Genomic DNA, 9,925 nt, shown 5'->3' with positions numbered 1-9,925 from the left:
TAAGTTGTGGCAGCAGTAGCAGAGGGTCAGCCAGGGCTGCTCTGTAGCTCAGAGCTGCACCCAGCTGGGATGAAGCCCCAGGCTCTGCAACTCTCCCATCATGGTGCAGGCAGGTGGGAATGTTGCTGTGCGGCCACAAATCTGGTTCACGCATGAAGGTGAAGAAAGGGAGCAACTTGGTCGCACTTTCTGCCATACCTATGGCCACAAATAAGCTGATACAGAGCATGAACTGGTCTGCAGCAAAGTGTGGCAGTTTTGTTTTCCCCCCCAAAGAAGCAGGGAGGGAGCAGAGCACTAACCAGACCTGCTTCAGTTCCTGCTTTCCTTATGAGGCTGTGCAAGCCTGGCCCATGCCTCAGGACACGCTGCAGTCTTGCTTTCTAGCCCCATATGACTCCCTCATCCTTCCTGGCTAAAGACTTTGAACAATAGCTAGTCGGCATTAATCCGTAAGCAATACCGTAGAGGTCAGCAAGACTGTCTCCGCGTAAGGTGCTCCACACATTGCTAAGGAATCACAGAACATGAGGTAGCTCACCAAGTACATGTTGGTACAGAAATAACAAGGCTGATAAATATTTGCCTTTCTGTTGTATTGAATATATTTATATTTAATATGTTTATAATTCACCCATCCTTTCTCATTTGAGATGACGAAGAATTGGCCCTGAATGTAGCTATCGCCTCATCTGAAAAGCAGAGAGATGTGACTGTGTTTGCCTGTTTGGTTTGGCCCTCCATGTTCCTCAGCAGTGTCACAGCTCAAAGGCTGAGATAGCCACTTCCCATGCAAGCACCCCTCCTGTCAGGAGATTCAGGCACCTTCCCAGACAGCTGTGTTTCCCACTCAAATCCCAAAGACAGTAGAACAAGGAAAATCCATCTAAAATGAAGAGGAAGAGGGATATTGTTAGCTGGCCTTTTTATAAAAATATAATCTCAGTTCACTTTTTCCCCAAATACAGAGACCAATGATTGGTAAGAGAGAGATGGAAATGCAAATTAAAACTGTAAAATAGGATCAGTGCTGTGCTTTGGTAGTGTCTGGTATTCACCCCAGTACAGCCAGGAAGGAAGTAGTTTAAAAACACCAGATGTTCTTTGCAACCGGTAGTTTGGATGCATTTCCAGTAGGGATTTCTCCCCACCCCACGAAAACAGACACACATTCTCATTTAACAACTAATTGATTTATTTAACAATACAAATTTCTTTCTACTGCATGGTTTAGCAGAGAGAACTTGAGAAACAAAATTAGCTTCTTTTCTTTTTTAAAGTTTAAATGTTTACACAAAAACAACCTTTACTTCAGTAAATATAAAATTTACACACAAAAAACCTACATTAAAAAAGAACAGAATCATGACAAACCAACAACAAAAAAAAAAGAAGGATGGGAATTCAGTGTAAAGGATCCAATTGCAAGGAAGGCAAGATGGGGCAACACTAACAAGGCATCCCACTTGTACACCTAGGTATCTGAAGTTGTAGGTACAATATAAAATCAAAATACATTAAAATTAGGATTAAAACCTGTATTTTTATACCATAATCTTATATGATATAAATATCTGTAAATTCTGTAGGCAACACAGCTAACGTGTGAAATACGTCGTTTGCTCTTCACTGGGAAGTCTCTGGAGTGGTGTACGAGCACTGTGTCACCCACGAGTGCACTAACAGTCAGCAGTGAGCAGACTTGAGATGTCCAGCCCGGATGTGATAGCCCCTTGTTTCTTTGCCAATCTGTGCTATTTCTCACACGTCCAATGACATAATGAGAAACTCTGGTCACCTTCTGCAGTGATTTCCAGCACTTCATCTCCTGGCATTAGTTTGTTACCTGACTTAGGCATAACCATCTGCCAGATCCCCTGTTTCTCATTCCCTTTTGCACTTTATAACTTGAACTCTAAAGCTATCTTGTAGCTACTGAGAGAGACTGGCTTCTAGGTTGAGATACTTGGGATACACAGTTCTTCAAGCCACCTTCAGGAATCTGTAGAAATATTTAAAGTAGGGTGGACAACTCATGGTCAAAGGTTGTGATACAAAAACCAAGGACCTACATAGCGATGGCTAAGTTTCGATCTACATCTTTAACAATTTTTCTATTGCTTTAATATTTAAACTTAACATTCAGTTTTCATTTATTAAATGAGCAGAGCATTTTATTGATGGAAGTGCTACATTAACTCCAAAACCACCAGGTAGCAAGGGAGGCTGGAAAGTTTAATATTAAGTGTAATTTTAAAAATCATTTAAAGGGATCAAGTATCTTTTTGTTTATAACTAGTATTGTGACTGGCAGCCTATAAAGGCTTAAATTATAAAACTACTAGTGACTCTACTTTTTAAACTGTATGTACTATAAAGTTGTATCTTCCTTACTTTACAGCTGTTAGAAAATTTCCAAGCCAGAAAGCGAAGGGGGGGGAAAACGTAGTCCCAAAGTTTTACAGATTCCATTTTCACTAACAAATGTTCATTTCCCCCAGCACTGTTTTTATGTCATAAAAATCTGATTAAATTTATTGTACTCCTCTCTTTTCTAGACAGATGATACAGTGTTCAATCATGCTTTGGAAGACCATTTTCAATGGATAACTGTAGTTCTCTAGATCAGCAAGTCTGACTTGCTTTACTCAGAAACAGAAGCACCAGACTATCTGTAACTTGACCTTTGTCCTGCAAAAAAATAGCAGCAAGACTCAGGCCGTCTGTTACGAGAGCAGGACTGGCCCTGAAGCAACCAGTTACATTAACTTCTGGAGTAAGCACACGTAATGCTCTCATTCCAAAGTGAGAAAGAGCTGAACAGTATAAAATTTAAGGAAACTGTAGAAATGATACTTGTTCTGTTATAAACAAAACAGGGAAAACTTAAACAATCCACAGGTGTGCATTAAACATTTAATAGCAAGCCTTTGCTTATGTATATTAAATTAAAGATTATCCACAGGGATCTGTGATACATTGGCCCTGCCTTGTTACTATAATTAAATTTATTCAAATATTAATTTAAAATAGGAAAACAAAGAAACTACTCCTTAGGGAACATGTTTATTGTGTTTGAGATGATACACTGGGTGCTCTCTGAGCTACAAAGGGAAAAAGGAAATCCTTTCATTACAAACTGACAAAGGTAAAAGTTAAAACAGTTTTCACAACAGCATGTACCACATATTGGAAATAGATCTGGGTTTAATACAAATGACATAATTCCTAGTAATCTACAGCTACCTTTAATAACTTCATACAGATAATGAATTAGGCTAAAATGCACTATAATATTTGGTTGACTTCAGGAACAGTATCCTTAGTACATCACAAAATACATTTTGATATCCCAAAGAAGCAAGACTTGCAAGTAGGCATTTTAAACATAACTAATCTACAGCTACAAATTTCTACTCTTGATAGCATTTACCTTTTTTGGGGGGCAGTATCCCAGTCTTCAAAAGGATAAAAGCAGAGTAGAATCAGTATAACATATACACAGAAGTCCGTATTGTAAAGGCTATAAAGATTTGTTGCACACTGCAAAGCTGCCTTCTGCACCTTCACACTGCACAAGTAGTTTGTCATTTATGTTGCATATCTCTTGGTCCACTGTCTGGCTATCCTGTCATGTTCTGCTCTGTTGGTCAGGTACTGAGTGGCTATGCTTCCAACCAGAGGGTCAGCTGCAAAAGACAGGAGAAGATGCACTAGAAACCAGTCCACAATAAAAAAAACCCAAACAATAAGCACAGATTTAAAATACAGAACTATTCCAAAATATAGCCTTTGTCAGGCCAGAAAATGCAGTGAGATGTAGTCAGGCTCTTATAATACGAGACAACATTTCCAGAAAGGACAGAAAAATAAATCAGAAAAATCTGTTGTGGTTATCTGCATATTAATAGATCTTGCCCCAGCCTGGTACCCTACTTTCACCCCTTTGGAAGGGCTGCTGGGTGCAGGGGACATTCAGCGAGCACGGGCTGGTGCACTCCGGTCCCAGTGCTGGACAAGACTAGTGCATGCAAGGGTTATCAGCACTATCGGACATGCACCAAGGAGATCCAGTTTGCTTCAAGAGTCATCAAACTATTGTATCGAAGAGGTTAATCCATTTCTCCCTGACCATTACCAGTCTTCTGTAAATAACTGCCTTCTTATCTCTACTGCTCAGTTCCTGCCCTGACCACAGGCAACTAGCATTCATTGCCTAATGACACTGGTCACAGTTGTTGCTGAGAAACTGTACTGTTGCCAGTGGAGTTCCTCCCCTCCCAAGAGGAACAAGGAACTCTCTTCGAAAAAGGTAAGAATCTCTCTGAACGTAATCTCCTTCACATTTGCAAGATTAAACATTTATATTGCTGTCTTAAAAGAAGGGGCTTCCTGTAGCCTCTTCTGACCTGCAGGATTTATGAGTTTATAACTCAAGAGAATTTTGTTGCTTTCCTGGATTGACCATTTGCTTGCTGGAGCTCCTGCAATGCAGATCCTCAATTACATCCGCTTATTTTCTCCACCATACTTTGGGAAAGGAAGGGCCTAATGCTATTTACTTTCTGCTGTGGCACAGAAATGAATGTGGGACCACATCCAAAAGGAGGAGCGTTTCATTTCCAATTTTTAAAATAGTGATTTTTATTTAATTTGCAGGCAATCAAATATACAAATTGAATTCCATGGCAACCAAGTCAAATGACCAAGAGTGGATGCTCAGTAAACTATCAGCTCCTTACCTGGGTTGCAGTCTGTCAGAAGAGAACAAATAGACAGCAGAACCTTTGAAATAGTCAAAGCAGGGCTCCAGTTGTCCTTCAGGATATCCAGACAGATGACTCCCTGACTGTTGATGTTGCAGTGATAAATTCTGGTACGGAAAGTAACCTAGAATCGGAGCATAAGAGACAGAAAGAGAGTCATTCTGTGTTGCCCAGGGATGTTATCCCTTGTCTCTGAGTGGCAGCAGTGCCTGGGGTATTCCCAGTTCTGCAGAGCTTCTGTGGAGGCAGTTTCTCTCTGCTTGTTTTCCAAACCACAATGATTTCAGAGAAGAGTTCCTGTTTACTGTATTCATGGCTACTTTTAAGAGGCCTACCGTGGAGACCCTTGATGCACAAACTGCTCGCACACATACCCTCTGTCTGGTACTCACAAAAATTAGGACCTACTTTGTAATACTGGATGCTATTTAATGAACACACTGCATGTCAAGAATGATCTAATGACAAACATATCTTTCCTGCAGTTTCTGAATGGGAAGAAGTTGACAGAATTTGGCTGCCTGTGCCATATTAGTGATGTTTTCCTTTCTTTAAAAAACTTAAATATAGACCATGAAAATTAGTACTTAAAATTGGAGTACTGCATTACTCTTGTTCAAGTCAGCGATGTAATCTTTGCCTCACCCTTCATTACGCAGGATAAAATATACATCCAAAACAATGTTATCACACTAACAAACACCCTTCTGCTTTTTAAATTATTCCGCACAGGTAAAAAGTTAGAAGTATTTAAGTGCTTTAGTTAAATAAAGCATGAGAGGATGAGGAAAATTTTCTTTTAAATACTGATGGAGAGGGAAAAAATCCATTATGTTTTCTGAGAGTACTGAAAATTAAAAAATGATTACACTCTTAAAAAAAATCCACACGATTTTCATGAGGCATTTGTCTAAAACTTTGCATCACATCATTATAACTATCTTAGCTCATAGAATATTAAGTTTTGTGGGTTTCAGAGAAGTGTGAAATACATACAGGGTATATTATTCTATATGCTGTAATCCTTCTGGGAATAAAAAACAATATCTGATTTGTAGTAGTAATGTTGTAGCCACAAAAGCCACAAGTTGTAGAAACATGGAGTGGTAGAATGTATTCAGTCTTTGAGAATGTCAGCAGTGTAATTTCTGGTGACCTTGTCAACAGTTGTAATTAGACATTAAGGTAGGGGGAAAGGGAACAATCTTTAACAACTTTGATATCCGTTCGTCAATTATGATTTCTCAAGTGTTTCTACCATTTCTGAGCAAGGAAATGAAATTTTAGTACAAATTAAGATTAATGTCATTTAACAAAAATATGTTTGGCTTTAAAATTTTACCAGACAAGGTTGATGAACTTGCCAGTAGTAAACAGGTTGATATTTTATGGTAATGGAAATTATCACAGTAATTTGCCTAATTTGAAGTCACAATATAGCACTCCACTGGTGTATCTAAACTTATTTTATCTTTCTGTTATTTTCTGTTATTTTTTGTTATTACATGAAAGTATGTAATATAGAATCTGTTTCATAACAGAAAAATGTTTATTTTATATATATATATATTAGTAGCTAGAATGCAAAAAAGGAGACGTAAGAATGTCTTGTACTGTCTTGTATTAAAATTAAAGCCTCTTGAATCTTAACTCTTGATCAGAATTATCTCATTTATTGCTTGGTAAAGCTTGGAAATCAGTATTGACTGGTAATTGGGAAATAAATTAGACACCAGATTTTTCTGAGATTGCAAGCCAAGATTTTGGACCTTGCAGTTTTCAAGAGACCACAAACAAATCTGATATTCGGAAAGCGATGAGCACTCACTGCAAGTTGCATTCTTCTCACATGTGAAAAAATGATAAACACAGTAAACCTCTTAGCCTTACCTTTGGTGGCTTGAATGGATAGTCAGATGAAAACGTGATATCCAGGAAAAAAACACCTCCTTCATATACAGAACCTGGAGGTCCAAGTATAGTAGACCTCCATTCATAAATGTTATCCCCTTTAGGACCGGCACTGTGTAAAAGAAGAGGAGACAGAAAGGAAGAGTCAGGTGGATCTTTGAGAGAGGCATTTTATGCATTTTCTTCTAGATTAATTTTGCTTAATATGAAACGCTTGCCTGTCTTTAACATCTGCCTAATTTCCAACTGATTTTGTTGGGCTCAGTGTTTTAAACAGGCACGAAAGTTGGACAGTCTGCTGTCCCTCTGGATGTAGAGCAATGAAACAGATTGACTGTGAACTACTGGACTGTCACTGTCTGAAACACACCCCCAGATCTGCTTTCTTGAGAATGTAGTTGCTCTCAACTTCTGTACTATGTCCTTCCAATGACATCATATCTGTACACAGAAGGACTTGTCTATCTTGACCACATTCATCTTCTCCAGGTATTAAGCGGATCATATCTTCTAACAAAATGTGGTTTACATGTATATTGATACACACTCATTGCCACTGGTTCCACAAGCTGAAGTGAAATGTTACATCCTTGGGCAGGAAAACTGGGGATCAGAGGGACAGAATCAAGCAACCTGGAATTGAGCTTCTTACAGGACTGTTAATCCAAATAGCTGTTTTCTTCAGGATATTTTTGAGTTAAGCCTCCAGGCAGTCAGCATTGAGACTACTAACCAAAAATAGCTTATTTTAATAAGCAGAATACTGAACACATTTCTCACTTGGGGAAGGGTTATTGCATAATAAATCATTAAAGTAAAGCTTTGAAAGAAGGGTAATGAACAAGCATTTTCTCCATTTCTGAGACATCATGTTTAATGCTATTACCACACAGTAACCATCTAATCCCCCCCAAAAAAACAAAATCAAAGCACAATCTGATTTCTCTAAGTAAAACTCAGGGTAATAACTAATCTAACACCCACAAAAAGTCCTGAATCTGAATCACTGACATCCAAACTGACTGCAATGGAACACAACACTGCTGAGCTCACCCAGGCACAGTGGATTCATCACAGACAAGTCAATAACACGGCACTGTAAAAGTTTCTTTCAATTCTCCCAAACTCAGAAGCCTCCCAGGCACCACCTACATCTTGCAAACACATGGTGAAGTATCCCCATCCTTCTCCCTCTGGTCCCAAGGAATGGGCACCGAGGACCGTCATATGTGATTGCACATGAAGGAAGCGACAGGGCACGGCACTAAGCTGTGGCCTGGGAATTTGTGGTTTCTGGCATTGCTGAGCACTCAGAGAAGCCCCTCTCTCTACAAACCCTCCACATATTATGGTTCCTTCTATGTCATGTCACCTCAAGTATTTGTCATACATATGTCTGCAGTCTATAACATGGCATGTTGGACAGTCTTCCTTACTATGTAGCCAAACATGTGGAAACAGTCATCTGAGACAAGGAATATAAGCAGTCTGCAACAAAAATTAAGCTATTTTTACATTAAGATCATATTCGAGAAACAACCAAAAGCTGATTTTGATTACGAATTCACTTTCAATTAATAATTTCCCAACATGTTTATTATCTTGCAGACTTTTTGTGTACCAAATGTTTAAACTATTGCAGGCCTTTCAATAACAGGACAAAATAATCATGGATTTTGGCTGACATCCTATTTAATTAAAACAAAAAATTATTTGATGGAGCTGTAGCTATTTTCCTGTTGTCAAAATGGAAATAGGTAACAATGGCCTCCAGAGTTCACCTAAGAAAGAAAAACTAGAAGTGCTCTCAAAATAAAGTAGGATCTAAAAATCACTGATCTTAACTTTCTATTTGCAATGCATGCATGAAAGTGGGGGGAAAAAAAAAAAAAAAGTAGACATTTAGGAGTAAAAAAGGAAATCCAGAGGCAAGGATGTCCACTTTTGGTGATGTAATGAACCGTTCGTACCCTCAGTCACTCCAGAAGATAATTCCATTCATGGTCTCTCAAAAGCAATTAGTGTAAGAACTCAAAATATTAGGGCAACAATGACAATATTTAAAACCCGCACAAGCCACTGAAATGTTTCAATTAATCCTTGATATTCATCAAGCTTATAGCTAATTAGTATTGTGCTTGGAAACCAAATTTCCATGGAACAATTCAATTTCAACATTAGATGTCCTAATAAAGGTTTTATAGTTTAATGCAGAGGTTAGCACTCTTGCCTTGTGTGTCAGGTACCTTTCTTTCATGTGCCTCTAACATCTGGATACAATTCGACTATGTTAATGAAATAGCTGAATTAAATTAGTGACATATTTCAGCCTAATAAATCAGCCATGATTAAGTGTGGCACCAGCCTGATACCAAACTATCTAGTAACCACTCACTGAGTCAGAGCAAGGGCATCTATCAGCGAGTAGCCAGAAGCTCAGTGCAATAACACTCTGCCTATTATAGCTGCTATCCTCTTCTGTGCTACTGCTAGCAATATATGAAAGGATCGGGCTATAACATTAGAAGGGGAATTCCTAACCTTGTAAGAGGAAGGTGTTCAAAACCTCTCCCCTACTGCTGAGAAAAGACTGCTGTAATGTCAAAAGTAATACAAAGCTGTAACAATAATCACACTCAGATAAAGGAGAAAACGGTTAAATCAAACAATTTCATTACAACTGATTGAGCTTTGTGAAATTTCTATTTAACAGTCTAAGCAGTGTCTCACTTCCAAGTGATGTAAAAGACACCCCTGCTTCATTAGCCCCCTGAAAATCCCCACCATTACTACTTTATTAGCGTAAGGAGATGCGAGATTAAAGAGCAGAGGCGAGACATCACACTTGGCTTCTACCACCTGTGTATTTCCACTGGGGTCACCCTCAGCCACCCATACCCTCCTTTTGCTTCTGTATACCTACTGAGGTAATCTTTTTTGGAAGTAAACAAACTCACACTCTCTAATGCTCAGCAAAACATACCAGACCTATTCACAGCAGCCTCTGCAGCGATTTCCATAAGGACAGGACAGTGGGGTTACACGTGCTTGGAGACTGCAGAGAAGAGCAGAAAGTGCAGTCGTGTCCCAGACAATGCTGCCATTGTGTACAGGACTGTGAGCGAGTGGAGAGCCCTGCTGGAGTCACTGCCTTTTCTGTCACTGAGGAGCACTGCCCTAGTGCTGCATAAAGCCTCAAGGAGGGAACTGTCACTTCCCTGCTGCAAAACTAATGTCTCCATTGCCAC

General features: G+C 39.1%; 1 protein-coding gene across 1 annotated transcript in view; it reads right to left on the bottom strand.

The window, feature by feature from the left end:
- Window positions 1-1,214: 1,214 nt before the first annotated feature.
- Window positions 1,215-9,925, bottom strand: part of UBE2E3 (ubiquitin conjugating enzyme E2 E3) — a 58,781-nt gene continuing 50,070 nt past the window's right edge. The window contains exons 4-6 of the mRNA XM_054070362.1: window positions 6,657-6,789; window positions 4,743-4,890; window positions 1,215-3,689 (exon numbers count right to left, since the gene is read on the bottom strand). Of these exons, the coding sequence (XP_053926337.1) occupies window positions 3,592-3,689; window positions 4,743-4,890; window positions 6,657-6,789 (379 nt within the window). The 3' untranslated portion in view covers window positions 1,215-3,591. The remainder of the gene's footprint in view (window positions 3,690-4,742; window positions 4,891-6,656; window positions 6,790-9,925) is intronic.

This window comes from Cuculus canorus, chromosome 6, assembly GCF_017976375.1.
Source record: "Cuculus canorus isolate bCucCan1 chromosome 6, bCucCan1.pri, whole genome shotgun sequence".
Lineage (NCBI taxonomy): Eukaryota > Metazoa > Chordata > Aves > Cuculiformes > Cuculidae > Cuculus > Cuculus canorus.
This window is presented reverse-complemented; position numbering and strand designations above follow the sequence as displayed.